The 15,297-nt window shown below is 42.6% G+C and overlaps 2 protein-coding genes across 4 annotated transcripts in view; both read right to left on the bottom strand.

Moving 5' to 3' along the window:
* Positions 1 to 260: 260 nt before the first annotated feature.
* LOC149022353 (uncharacterized) overlaps positions 261 to 15,297 on the bottom strand; it is a 29,878-nt gene continuing 14,841 nt past the window's right edge. For all 3 annotated transcript variants that reach the window (XR_016172426.1, XM_089150486.1, XM_089150485.1), the window contains one exon: positions 261 to 959. The gene's annotated coding sequence lies outside the window, so the exon portion shown is untranslated. The remainder of the gene's footprint in view (positions 960 to 15,297) is intronic.
* On the bottom strand, positions 13,115 to 13,864 carry LOC149022354 (uncharacterized). Its single transcript, XM_089147599.1, has one exon. The coding sequence runs from the start codon at positions 13,862 to 13,864 to the stop codon at positions 13,115 to 13,117; it is 750 nt and encodes a 249-aa protein (XP_089003725.1).

Below are 15,297 nucleotides of genomic sequence, written 5' to 3'. Positions count from 1 at the left end.
GATTATAGATGAGGAGAACCCAGTCTCTGAACCACATTCAAAAGAAGTGGAACCAACTTTAACGGCCAAAGAAGATCAAGAACATCGTTGCTGCTGCACCAAAATAACATGGGAGATATGCTGACAAAATGACTTATGATCAGCAACAAATTAAAAGTTGGAAGGTCTAGAAAAACATGCTTCCCTGTTTCCAGTGACACTCAACCAGCCAAATTAAAAAGCAATACGCTTACAGCAAGCCACCCCCCCCCCCCCCCCAAATAAAAAAAAAGAAAAAGAAAGAAAAAAAGGGGGAAAAGGTGGTGGTTGTTAGGTAAGTGATAGGAACTTCATAGCTATAGCTAATGACCATGCAGTTTATGCTAGAGTGAAAACAAAACAAGCATATCTGATGATGTTATATTTTTGGTCCATCTTTCTGCAGCCAGAGGAAAAAAACAAAAGGAATTTAAACTTTAGATTAGACGATAAGTGCCCAACCTGGATTTCGGAGCTTGAGACCTGATGAAACCCTTTGTTCTACAATCCAGGCCAGCCAGCAACTGCTGAGCAAACAGAATATTGCATTAAAATCCCAAAACTGTTCGTTCATGAGCATGTCTTTTGGGTAGATGACATGGTAGCCAGAGGTGCAGCTATGATTCCATAACAAAGCCAGGCGCGAGCCAACCACAACAGAACTTAAGTGAACAGCGTGAGCATCAGTGCAGCAGCAATCACATAGAACTATATAAAATGAGAAAAAGAATACAATATAATGAGAACAAGCCTGCTTGGGTTTATGGACTTTCATTTGAAGCATATTGTCAGACTACTGGAACAAGGCTCCACAGCCAATTACATTAGACCTGAAGCTGCCCATGTGGCTCACATTGCATGTGCACAAGAACCATCCTTGCTGCATTCCTCAAGTGAACATCTGAATCAATTTCTGGCGCCATTGAGGCCAATGTGTTGTTCTGCAGAAATTCAAGTTCAGAAGTCATCACCCGACTGAATTAATCTTATAATAACATAACCACGGGTTGTAACATACTCATGTCAGAGAAATTGCTTCCATGGAAAATCAACAGTACCTACGAAACTAGAATTCAATATAGAAACCAATAACTTCGAAAATGGAAATACAATATGGTTAAATCATTGACCTTGTGAAACATAACTTTATGCTGCACCAGTTCCAAGAATCCAAAGTTCCCAAAATGGATTGAACAGCCAGTGAAGAACCCAAGTAGATTGGCAAAGAACCAAGAGATTATCCTTTTTAAAAAAGATTTAACACATGAAAATAAATGCCCAGGTTTCACATGTTACTGAGACAAGACCTTACAAGAGTCGATGGAATACCAAGTAAGACAAGACCTTATGACAGTTGACAAAATACTTAGGTTCAACTAGTTTCGGCAGTATTTTTGAAATCTCAGTACCTTTCAACAAAGAAATACCAAGTTTTAACCAATTCTAACCAATGTCAACCAACGAAATTTCAGTGGTTTTCAACTAGAGTTGAGGCAAATTCTGGTCGCTTGACCAGAATTCGACTAGGACATCACATTCTGAATTCCATCCACAAATACCAGGTTTTGAATTGTTGACCTTGGTCAATATTTTATTGATACATTTTTAATATACTTCAATACTTCTGAGGATTTGACCCCAAAAAAAAAATACTTCTGAGGCATCCACCTATCTTTGGTGTTTAGAAAGATGCTATGACAAATACACTTGGGTGGACTTATTGTACAAAGACAAACAACAAATTGCATACAATGTGCTAACTTTTGTGATACACAAAATCTTGAAGGTTAAAAACTAGGCATAAACAACACACGATTAGGGAAACCCTATGTTGCCAGGTAGGGCTGAAACAGGTCGGGTCGGGTCGGGCTTCTTGAAACCCTGTTCCTACATGGCTGGGCCATGACAAGTTAAATGCTAACCCTGACTCAAACGACAAGAAGAATAGAAGGGAAAACTTCTACCTCTCCCCTATACTTTTTTTTTTTTTTTTGGATACTGGTGCTTTTTTTAATACTGGATCCAGGACCACCCAACAAAGGCCCAAGGAGGTTGCCAGTAGCCTGCAGCCCTGCCAGCAGCCCAGGAAAATTCAGCCAGCATAGAGGGACTTCAGTCATTTTCGGTGCCCCTTGTCCAGCCCAACTTGATCTAAGAAGAGCTAGAATTTTATTTGCATTCTAGGCCTAATCTTATTTTGCTATTTGTATCAGTCCTTGTCAAGATATGAAAGAATCCAAGTCTAATTAGGAGTCCTACTTAGAGAAGGATTCCTATAGCAGTAGTCCAAATTCTATAGGAAAACTAGCTGTACTCTTGTTTTATAATTTGATTTATCCTAGGATTAGTTAAGTAAGAGCCCTTAGTAGAATGAGAGCCCCAAGTAAAGTAGAAGTTCTTCTTTGTTGCTAAGTTGGAGTCCTATCTTAAAAGGGATTCCTTCTTAAATTAGAAGTCTATTCGTTTGCACTGTTACTTAGTTAAGAGTCCTTGTTCTTTTTGCTTTCCAATATGAGTCCAAGTAGAAGTCCCAGTTGATTTGTTTTCTAAGTTGAGTCCTAATATGAATCCTTCATGTAAGGCTATAAATATAGCCCTTTTGCTTGTAAAAAAGATAGTTTTGATTATTGAATAAAGTTGACTGAAGGAAGATATTGAGTGGAGTCCTTGGTTTCCAAGAGAGGAAACCTGCAATAGCCTTGTGCATTCAGATTTTCTGAAATTCAGCAACCTCTCTCTCCAATAACAAGTAAAAAACTGCACCCCTGCCCCTATCCTTCCCCTTCTCTCTCCCCATCACAGCCTTCTTTCCTCCCCTCTCCTAGCCTGCGGCAGCCTTCCCGCTCTTCCCTAACCTAGTTCTTCAATTCCCCCCTCCCATTCCCCACCACAGCCCTAGATCAGCACCCACCTTTCTTCCCTAACCCTATCCTTTCGCACCCTTCCCTTTCCCCCTGTTTTCTCTCTTGCAGCAGCCATGGCTCTTCCCCAAATCATAAACCCTAGGCCATCCCTCCTCTCTCCACATCTTAATCCCTTTAGGAAACCTCACCCCCTCCTCTCCCCTAGTTTTTTATCCTAACCTAAATCCTACCCTCCCCCTCCCCCCCCCCCCCCCAAGAACCCTAGAAAGACTGAATCCATTCTTCTTTCCTAAAGCCTGATCTCCATATCCTTTTTTTTTTCTCCCATGATTTTTTTGTGGAATTCTTGGACTTTTCTAAAGACCTATAAAATTTGAGATCAGACCTACAGCAATATAACCATTGGATCTTTCCCAAACTTTAGGAGCCTCATTCCCCCAACCCTAGTGACCTTCCCTCCCAATTTCAGTCCTATCAACCAACCAATCACTAGTCTAAACCCTAATACCTTTGCTGCCATAAATTCACAAAAAGCCTAACCCTAGGACTTCTAGAAGTCAAGCTTAAAACACAGGAAAGCATAGTTCGAGTTTGTGTTTCAATAAACCCTAGCCAAATCTATTATCCCTTCCTTACACGCCCCAATAACCCTAATCAGCCCCTACACCATAACCGCAGGGTTTGAGGAACCATAACTTTTACTGCTGAATTCATTTAATTGATCCTGAAGTGGCCCTCAATTGGGGGCTACATCACCTAGAACCCCAAATAGGGAAAAGAGATCCCATCAAAGGAAGGCATTCCCTCCTATCTAGGGTTCCACACAGGAAAGTACACCTGAGCTCCCATATACTTCTAAATAAGGTGTTCTAGTACCCATGGAAAATTATTAGGTGCCCACTCCACCTGCCTCTATGTCAATTGGATGCCAATCATGAAATTAGCTGGCTGGTTTTGCTCTCCACACATACACAAATTCCCATGCATGAAAGACAGCTGCCATCTATCTTATTTACCCCTTTCAAAGGTGGATTGTCCACGGCCCTTGGATTCTCCAATTAATGTCAATGCCAACTTGGAATCAGATCAGATAGAAACAACCAGCAAACCTTTTAAGATGCAGATCCTCAAGCCTTCATAGGTTACTTTCATTTCCTTAGCTAATACCAAAAGCTGTCATCCTTTACCTGCAAACACCAGAATAGGCTCTCCCCCTTAATATCTCGTATTACGTCTCCATAAGAAGTTGCTGAATTGATTAAAGCCCTGTCACAATGCAATGCAACCATATGTTGAGGAGGCTTGAACCAGGATCAAGCTCTACTTCCACTCAACATGTATATTCCACTTCTAGCCATGCAGGAAGAGTGGTCAGTTCCTTGGGATTGGCAGCCCACTTATGCCGAACATCATATACTATTGCTGCTACAACTTGGTCTACAATCCTTGACTTATTTCGGAAGACTTTGAAGTTTCTCCAGTCCAAAAAGGCAAGAAATATAATATTTGGAGTTTCACCCCATGGCGAAACGGGAGAAACCCCAAAATGTCGGCAATATTTCGCAGACATCTAAATGGGGTTTGCTGGTGTGAAGAAGTCTTTCTTTCTTTTTGCAAGAGTGAAGAATACAGAGGAAAATGCAAAAAATGGTATCCGCCGGTGTGGAGAAGTCTTTCTTTCTTTTGTGCAAGAGTGAAGAAAATAGAGGAAAATGCAAAGGACAAGAGCGATGGCCACAAAACAAGTCTTTCTTTCTTTCCTTGATCGATATTTCTTTCTTTCTTCTCTCAAGAGAAGACATTACCACGACAGACTTCAGGAGGAGTCTGAAAAATATTTGAAGCAAAAAGAGCAAGAGAGAGAAGATGGTGCAGAGAGCGAGAGAGATATAAAGGCGTGTAGAGAGAGAGAGAGAAAGACAGAGAAAAGAGATCGCAGAGATGAGAGAGAGCAAAGAGTAAAGAGCAACATCGAAGGACAAGAGACAAGAGAGATTTACTGAGGGATAGAGATCACCATGAAGCATTTACAGAAGGAATTCTAACAATATCTCTCCACCAATCGCAACCACCTTGATCCTGAATCTGGATCGGCTCAATCCAGCACCTCCCGCACCTCTGCTAGATTCTGACTAGGAAGACAATGTCGGCCCCTAGGAAGAGATTCATGCCGTTGGCACATCAATTTCATAAGTCGAGCAATTCTCTGCAAGAGAAAGAAGATGAGAAACTGAGAAAATAGAAGAGAGCAAATGCAGACCTGGATTTTAAAAATATCGATATTTTCGGAATTTATCGCGATATTTTAAAGTTACCAGCAATATATTGATCTTTTGGCGATATATCGATATATTTTCCGCGATTTATCGCCGATTTTTGGTAAATCTCGTATTGCCAATCCATTTCGTATTGCTAAGCTCCGAAACAGCGAAATACCCGTCGGCGATATTTTGCCAATTTTACTTTCCTTGTTCCAAATGTATTGAATGGTCAAGTCGAAGGCCAGAGTTGTTATGCATCCAATTGGTCCACTGGGTACAAAGGTGTTCAACATCCAATTTGTAATTATTTGATGCTGTTGTGCTACCTTTGATAGTCTGATTATTATATAATGGGGGATCTCACACAATCCATTAAGGATCCCAAGAATATTATGACTGTGTTGTTGCCTCAATGTCCCATCAGTTGATGAAAAAGGGTTTCAAGATCTGTAATTTTCATCAGTGGAGAAGTACTGTTAAGGTTGGTCTTACTGGCCATGGGCAGCAAGTTCATTTGACATAAACTAATCGTTCAGGTGATGCAGCACGCGGGAATGTGGGCCAAATATTCAATTCCATATATGACATCAGACTCTGCTTGTGTGGTAGCCTTTGGCAATGGGTTCACCTTTTTTAGTGACTTGTCTTGACACAGTAAAACCCTTACGGGAATATTTGAGTATCTTACATTCTGGCCAGAATAAATTGTCTTGTATTCACGAGTTATCTGAGGAGTATTATAAAGTTGATCAGAAGGGTCAACTCGTGACTCAATATTTTGCAGCTGAAGTTTGAAAAACTAAACTCTATACTTCACATCACCTCTGACATGAAACAAACGTAAAATCAGCGGCAACAACTTGCAGCAATGGGATTTGTGGGAGGTCTTTGCAAGGAGTCATTCAGTTCGTTCTCAAATTCTTGGAGGTGATAGGGTTCCCTTACTAACATATACTTTTTTCCAGTGTTCTTCAGGTGACACATTGATGCATCTAGAAAATGTTAAGCCTCCAGATTCCTTGACGATGGCCTGCAAAACAGAGTTAGATGTAGCCCGACCGTGGGGGTCGGGAGGCCACCTCCGACGCTTAAGTCAGTTACTGAACTAATCACCAAGGCTCTGGCAAGTTGCAGAGCATAATAATGAATACGTAATTGGGGAACGATTCAAATACCTCTGGAGTAAGTTGATCATTTGCCTATATAGACCTTACCTCCAATTCTCGACCGTTGAGTGAAGTCTCAATCTCTTTCGGTGGCCGTACGATCATAGGGTTTCCTTCTAGATATTCGAAACGCAAGTAGTGACCAATCTCAACACGATTCCCTCACTGCTTTGCTGATAGTTGCCTCCTACAAGTCAGCCTCGTCTACCGCATGGATCCGGAGATCTAACCAGACTGATCACTGAAATGCGGCGCCTTTATGATCATTAATTTAGGTTTTGGTGGGTCCCAGTTACGGTCTAAACTGGATGAAGATTATGAACCCGGTCCAAAGGTTCGGCGCAATTTTCCTTGTATCACTTGCCCCGCAGGCCAAGTGTTCGAGCAACGCCGTGGAATGCTTGGTCTGGTTTGGAATCTTTACCGATCATGAGCAGATAAAAATATTTTTGTATTTAATGCTGCTAACATCTTTTTCCAGCGAGGTGCCGTCAAACCGTTCTGACGCCTCATTGCTTGTGCATAGTGGGCCACGTGGCAATCGAGGAGGCGTGAACATTACGCCCTGTCTTTCGAACCGTCGTATCTCAGATTTATTTCATCATAACGAAAGTTTTTTGAACCGTCTGTGACTACAGACCATTGAAGCTTTACGAATCGTTCGATCTTTCCTCTCGAATCGATGCATGCCCCTGTCCATCGATTAGACTCAATCTTACTTGTTCATTTGTATTTTGAATCTATAAAAGGTTCCTCACGCCTCATTTCTTCTTTTTACTCCTCTGCTTCCAACTTGTGTTCTTTCGAGTCTTCAGTTTCAACTTGTGCAATTCAAGCTCTGTTCTTCTAAACCTCAGAATCACAAGTAAGTTTCGTTTCCCTTACTTTGTTTTATCTTTTTGTTCATTCCTTTAAAAAATGGGTTGCAGTAAGACTTCTGAGGAAAGCGATTCTCTAGACCATCCGGTAGAGGCTGAAGAATCTGCCGAACAGAGAAGCCCTTTTGCTTCTGTAGAACTCTCTGGGGATCGGGATCGGGATCATAGGATAACTGAACACTGGTTGCGATCTGCCCCGGCTAGCCCTAGAGACCCACCAAGCAATGCCCCCGTCATTAAAGGGTCTTCGTCAAAGAAGAGAAAGGCTCCTAAGAAGGCGACGACAGAGAAATCCCGTCCGTAAAAAAGACATTCCGTCGGCCCCTCAGACATTATTTATGTCGTTCGCTCAAAGGACCTCAAAAATATTTGCTCTGACTATTCAATTCCACATTCTTGCGCCTTTCGTACCCCGAACTCGAATGAGAGGGTAGATTCCAACCCTCCAGGGGAGTTTTCTCTTTACCTTGAATTTTTCAAGAGTGGGGTTCAACTTCCTTTCTTCTCTTCGGTAATCGCCGACATTTTAAACTACTGGAAAATTTGTCCTGGTATGCTCCTCCCGAATAGCTGGAGACATACAATCGGGTTCCTAGGGCTTTGCCATGAACTTGGGTTAACCCCTTCCTCAGATATTTTTCGTCATTTTTATACTCTTGAGTAAATCGAATCCTCCCGAGTGGGTAGTCCTTTCCAAGAGCCAGAAGACCGAGCTAGGCTAGCAAGGGGGAATCCTTGCAAAGGGTACCTGTCCTTCCAATAATAAAGGATGGCGGGAAAAGTTTGTTTTCTATAGGGTTCCCGAATCCCAATAAAAATTCCCAATAAGATGGAGCACCCCGAACTCCTTCACCCAGCTCAATCGCTCTCCTTTCCTGCCCGACCGCGAAGAAGAGGCGGTTCGGGTTATCAAAGCCATTTCCTGGTGTTCGAAAATCCATGGGCATGCCATGGAATACGAAGCAGTTCTTCGTTACCGGGGTCTGAGCCATGGTGAGCGCCCGAAAGCTTTAATTCTTCTCTATTTGCGCCTGTGCTCTTTTGTTCTTATAATGACCTTGATTTTTTGTTGATTTTTAGTGCCTCCCAAGTTTAACCGCAACGCAGTCTTTTCTCTGGCTCAACAAGGTTTGGCCGCTGCCGAGGAGAGAGTTCCCCGGAAGGGGAGAAAAGATGCTCCCGAGGGAGCCCCTTCCTCGAAGAAGGCTTCATCTGTTACTATCCCGAAAGGGGTTACTCCCCCGAAGGGGCTTCTAAGGACAAAGCAGGATTGTGCTGCCATAGGAAAAGATCCGGTGATAATCGAAGAATCCACCCATGATGATACTGCCCTTGTCAAGAGGAGAAAGGAGCTGACCGATGATGCTGCTTCTAAGAGGAGCAAAGTTGATCAGGGGGAAATCTATGTTCCCAAATGGAGGGTGAATCTTCAAGACCCGGTTCTTTTGAATACCGACGCGTCCATTGACTAGGCCGTTAATGCTCGAATTCCATGCGATCGGAAAGCCCTGACTGAGTTGTCCAATGACGAATTGGTGAATGCTAACATTAGGTATGTCTGATTCTTTTAACTCCCCTCCCAGCCGAAACCTCTGCAATAGGCTAATCTTGCTATCGTATTGTTGTGATAGGGTTCTTACTGAGAACTTCCATCGTGAGATGGAAGCGAATATGAGAGTTGGCCGTTTACGTGGTGACGTTAATCACAGTAATGAGCTTGTTGAAAAGAGGCTAGGAGAAATCTCAAAGTTGGAGGAGATTGTCCGACTTCATCCTTCCACAAGGGAACTTATTATTGCTAAGTCCCAAATGGAGGAGATGAGATAGGAGCTGGTAGAGTTGAAGAAAAGTGCTCAGATCTCAGAGTCCAAAATTGAGGATCTCATTCAGGAAAAGGAAGCATTGGAAGAAAAGTTGGATGCTGCTGCTTCTCCCCAAGGTCCCGAAGATCTCAAGCCGGAGGTTCGGAAAGCTTGTGTCTTAAAATACTTGAACAGCATTCCGTTCGGTGAGTTGCTCAACTTATACAATCTTGTCGCCTATCGGGAGGGTGTCAATGATGTATGGAAGAGTATTTTGACGGCCGATGCTTCCTTCCTGATCGAAGAGCATAAGGACTTAATCTTTGAGGAGACCTTTGTGGATCTGAATCTGCCAACTACAACTTAGGTTGTCGAGAAGAACAATCCACCACCAGCCAATCCAACCAGCCCGATTATTAGCAAATACTTGGATGATGAGCCTGCCTTACCTTCCGATCCCGAAGGTGTAGCAAACAATGTTCCTCCAACTGCTCATAACCTCGAGGAACAAACTCCCGAAGCCGCCTCCGATCAAGAAACTCCCGAAGCTGCCCCTGACCAAGTTCCTCAGTCTTCTGCGAATTCGTAGATGACTTTTTTTTTTTTTTTTTAAATGTGTAAGGGTAGACCCTCCCTTTTGGGCCTTATGTCTTTAATTATATTTCCTTCTTCTTGGCATATTTCCCGTCGTAGTTTTGACGATGTATGCTTTTCCCTCTTTTCACGTTCAGGTGCCTCTTGCACTAGAACTTAATTGGACAAAAACTGAGAGCTCTTTCAATTAATCGTTGCACTAACCTGCTCTAATCATGCCCTATTATTTCTTCATATTGCCTCTTATTCAAAAGATTAGAGGTTTTGGCATTTGAGCGTTTCTTTGCTAGGGAAAGTTTGTCCTCAATCTTTCCCGTTCGGTCATCTTGCGGTTAATCTCGATCCTTCATTTTTTCTGAAAAATCTTATCTTCGTTGGGAAATGCAAACGTCACTCACGTCTTAAATGCTTTGACTGACAGTTCGCCACTCGAGTCCGCCGTCTTCATAACCGATGCCTTCTTTGCCACATGGATGGATGCGATGGTTTCGAACCCTTTTTCGAAATTTGAAAAGTTGCTTAATGTCCACCGTCCATCTGTTGTGTTCGAATCGTCGTTGGTTTGTGATCGTTGATTTTCTAAGACTCGAATCGTCGCTGCTTTATCACCGTTGATTCTTTTTGGGACGAATCGTCGTTTTGTTTCTTTGTCCGCGTCTATTTAAACACTTTACTACTCCTTTCCTCTTGTCTTTCAGTTGTGCGAAGCTCTGATGTTATTTCTCCTGTAGAAGAAAACCTCATTCTGTTTATCAATGCATTCAACTACTGTTCCTGCTTCTACTGTAATGCCTTTGAAGTACGTTCCAAGGGAGGAGCCAAAAGACGCAGTGAATAAACTTCTTCTTCTTGCTCCAAGACGACCCATACATTCTGCTGAGGAAGTTTACAGGCCTCCCTAAAAGCTGCGAAGGTCTGCTCGTGTTTTGGGCAGTTTTGACAAAGCTCCGGAGTGGTGCTCTTGCCCAAACACCGGCCGAAAGCAAAGCTTTCGATTCTGTTCCAGACGATGTCTTCATGAAATCCCTGGTGATGTGAGTCTTCGATACTGAAATCACTTCCTTTTTTTTATTTATGAATAAAAAATCTCTTGTTGCAGAAGTACTGTGGACAACTTCCACAAACAGGCGAAGACGTTGAAGATCTGCCTGCTCCTAATCCGGACATTACGCTGTACCTCGACGATTCACCTCCTGCAACTCCAATAACAGAGGAGATTGCGGAAAACAAGGAAGAAGAAGACGCTCCAAATGTCAATCCGGAAGGCGTCAATCTTTCTTCCACAACGATCCAAAGGACTGCAGGAGATAAATTCTAGAACTCGTCAAGATGAAGTTTCTTCATTAGTCAAAGGATAAGGATCCTGGAAATGCTAGATGATGGGTTCGGGATGCTTTTCTCAGTCGTTGGTTAAATTTTTGTTCTTTTTGAAGAAATGTTCCTTGTCCAAGATATCATATGGTCTCTCGAATGTAGTTTTTGTTACTGAAATGTTCCTTGTCCAAGATATCATATCGTCTCCCGAATGTAGTTTTTGTTACTGAAATGTTCCTTGTCCAAGATGTTAGAATACTCTGTATATCCCGAACATTGTATAACTTGGCCTTTGAATGAATGAAAATCCTTTTTTGTGTTAGTCGTCTGATAGTAACACTTCTTTATCGTCCGGCTTAGCTTGGGGTCGAACTGAATCATATCTGATTCGCCTTACTAGTTTTTGAAGGTAGCGTTCGGTTTGTCCGAAGCCTTTGATCCACAAGAGTTTCTAAGGGATTCTTTCTAAGGGTTCGATAGTTATACTCAGTGTACAACTGTTATACCCGACCCCGAAAAATTCCTTATAACTTTTGTGATTTTTGAAGGTCCCACTCGGTTTTACCCAATGCCTTAGACCTGCTTAGAAAATTTTCAGCTTTCGAAGGTCCCACTCGGTGCTACCCGATGCCTTTACCTTAGAAAGTAAAAACTTCCTAGGCTTTTTAAGGTTCTGTTCAGAATTTATCCGATGCCCTTGACCTTAGAAAATTCTGCAACATCAAGGCTTTCGAAGGTCCCATTCGGTTTTACCCGATGCCTTAGACCTGGAAATTTTCCTTAGAAAAATATCGGCTTTCGAAGGTCCCACTCGGTGCTACCCGATGCCTTTACCCGAAAGTTCCGGAGAGTATTTTGGGCTTTCAAAGGTCCCACTCGGTTTTACCCGATGCCTTTTGATCGAAGGTCTCATACAGTGTTACCCGAAGCCTTTTGATTCTAAATGTACTCTGCTATATACGGCCCCCAATCAAAAGATTTGGAAGTAAAAACCAGTATTTTGCATTAAGTAATTATAGATCAACCGGATCAAGATTGATAAACAATCTTCAAGAAAAAATGTTGACAACTTTTAAGAGAAATATTTCTTCAAATGCTTTGCGTTCCACGATCAGTCTAATGCGCGGTCGGTTGCCAAATCTTTCAGCTTATAAGCTCCCGAACCTACTTGCTTGATAACCATATACGGTCCTTCCCATGTTGGGTCCAACTTTCTCTAATGGCGTGGGTCCGACACAAGAGTGTTCCTTAGAACTAAATCCCCCACGCGGAACTGCCGATGTTTTACTCGAGCGTTGTAGTGAGAGGCTATTCTTCAATGATATTGTTGAGTTCGGGCTATTGCTTTTGCACGAATTTCATCCAATAATTCAAGGCTATCTAATAACCCTTCTTCGTTCGCTCGTTCTTCGAATTCTCGTTCCCGAATGGTTTCTGCCATTATCTCGACTGGTGCAAGCGCTTCCGAACCATATGTTAATCTGAATGGAGTTTCTCCAGTGGGTGTTCGGACGGTCGTTCGGTATGCCCAAAGGACATTTTGTAGTTCTTTCGTCCATAAGGATTTGTTGTCTTCGAGCCTTTTCTTGATTCCATCAAGTAACGTTCGGTTCGTTACTTCTACTTGACCGTTACTTTGAGGATATGCTACGGACTACATTCGGTGATCGATCATATAAGTATTGCAGAAGAGTTCGAACTGAGTTTCGTGATCGATCACCAGTACCTATGGAATTCCGAATCTGTGGATGATTGACTCCAGCACGAACTTCTCCATTTGTTTTTTCTGTGATTGATGCTAGAGGAGCTGCCTCTACCCACTTGGTGAAGTAATCGATTGCTACGATCAAATATTCCTTTATCCCTGTTGCTTTTGGGAATTTTCCCATCAAATATATTCCCCACATTGCAAACGGAATAAGGTTCAGAATTGACGTGAGTATTGTAGCAGGCTGCTTTGCCACGTTCGAATGTATCTGGCACTGATTGCAAGACCGAACGTATTTTTTGGATTCTTAAGCTAACTTGGGCCAATTTAACCCAAGACGAAGGATTTTGTGCGCTAGGGCCCGTCCACCCATATATGCTCCGCAGATACCTTCATGAACTTCAGCCAACACGGTTTTGGCTCCTTCAGGACCAACACATCTAAGGGTCCTGCAAAGGATTTTCAATATAGCCTTCCGTGTTGAATAGTAAATCTTGCCGCACGAACTCTTACCGACCATCCCGAATATACTCAATAATGGGGTCCATCCAGCATTTTTCGCTTTCTATATATGAAATGAAGTCAACCTTAGCACTCGGGAAATTTAGCTCCTCAATGTAGACCGATGGTTCTAAGGTTTTTTCCTCAGCGTTTGTCAACCTTAAGAGTTCATCTGCTACTGAATTCTTCTTTCCGGGTATTTGAAATACCTTTATTTCTTTGAATTCCTTCCTTAGATTCCTGATCAGCTCTTGGTACTTCTGTAAGCGAGGTTCTTTTATTCCGTATTCTACTTCTACTTGGTTGACGATAAGTTGAGAATCACTGTATATTGTTGCTTCAGCTACTGCCAAAGCTTTAGCGAGCCTGAGCCCCGCGATGAAAGCTTCATACTCCGCCTCATTGTTGCTTGCTGCGAACCCGAACCTCAGTGCATATAGAATCAGGAAGCCTCCTGGACTTTTTAACAAAACGCCCGCTCCCGAACCAAATTTATTGCTAGAACCATCAACATATATATGCCACATACTTGGCAGGATAGGTTCTTCTCCTTCCTCGATCAAGGTTACGGATTCCACTATAAAATCGGCCAAAGCATGTGCTTTTATAGCTGTTCCGGGCTTAAACTCCACTTGGAACTCCCCAAACTCGACCGACCATGCTATTATTCTTCCTGACAAATCGTGTTTGAAGAGGACCTTTTTCAAAGGGAAATTAGTCAGCACCTCAATCGGATGAGCCTGGAAGTACAGTCTCATACTTTCGGGCTGCTATCATAAGTGCTAACGCCTGTTTCTCAATCGTCGAATATCTTGTTTCAGGATCCAGGAGTACATGGCTGATATAGTAAATGGGCCACTATTTCTTCTCCTTTTCCCGAATGAGAACAGCACTTACAGCCGACTATGACGACGCCAAATATAATTGCAAAACTTCGCCCTTCTTAAGTCGAGAAAGCAGTGGTGGTTGTCCGAGTCTTCTCTTTAGTTCCTCGAATGCCTTCTGACATTCGTCTGTCCATTGATCCTCTTTACTTCCCTTTAAATCCTTCAAGGCTTTAAAGAAAGGTAAGCATCTTTCTCCCGATTGTGAAATGAATCGGGTCAAGGCTACTATCCGTCCGGTCAGGCATTGAATATCTCAAACGGTCTTTAGGGGATCCATATTGATTAAAGCATGTATCTTGACAGGGTTTGCCTCAATTCCTCACTGGGAAACCATAAACCCCAAGAATTTCCCCGAAGATACACCGAAGGCACACTTCTCCGGATTTAGCTTCATCTGGTATTTTCTTAAAACAAAGAATACTTCCCTAAGATCTGCAATGTGTCCTGTCCTCTATAGACTCTTGACTAGCATGTCGTCGACGTATACCTCCATGTTTTTCCCGATCAGATCACTAAAAATCTTGTTCACAGCTCTCTAATATGTAGCTCCCGCATTCTTCAAACCGAATGGCATAACTTTATAAAAAAAACTCTCCCTATCGGTCATGAAGGCTATGAATTTCTCATCTTCCTTCTTCATCAAGATTTGGTTGTATCCCGAATAGGCATCCATGAAACTCAGTGTTTCATACCCAGCAATTGCATCGATTAAAAGATCTATGCGTGGTAAAGGGTAACAGTCCTTCGAACATGCTTTGTTGAGGTCCGTGTAATCAGTACACATCCTCCACTTCCCGTTCAACTTCTTTACCATCACCACATTAGCCAACCATGTTGGGCACTTGATGGCTTTGATAAAACCAGATTTCTTCAGTTTCTCAACCTCTCCTCTGATAGCCTCGTGTTTTTCCATCGAGAAGTTCTGTCTCCTCTAAATTACGGGCTTGAATTCTGACTTGATCCAAAGCTTATGTTCAGCCACGGCTCGATCAATTGCTGGCATATCTCTCGCTGACCAGGCAAAAACAGCTATGCTTTTCTAAAGAAAAGTTTTCAGTTCTTCCTTGAAGGGTTATGGTTGCTCAAATCCAATACAAGTGGATTTTGTCCCATCTCCTGGCTGTAAGCAGATTCGTTCTAATTTTTCCATTGGTTCGAGCCTTTGCATGGTATCTTCATCCCGATCATCCCTTACCTCAATCGGCAAGGCTGTAGCTTTTTCTGGTCCTTCCTTGTCCTTAAGATAAGCCGCATAACACTGTTAGGAATGTTTCTGATCTGAAACTACTTGCCCGATTCTAGTG

Source organism: Hakea prostrata, chromosome 3, assembly GCF_041222555.1.
Source record: "Hakea prostrata isolate BN-2017 chromosome 3, UWA_Hpros_2, whole genome shotgun sequence".
Classification (NCBI taxonomy): Eukaryota; Viridiplantae; Streptophyta; class Magnoliopsida; order Proteales; family Proteaceae; genus Hakea; species Hakea prostrata.
Note: the sequence above shows the minus strand (reverse complement) of the source record. Positions and strands in the feature narration are given on the sequence as shown.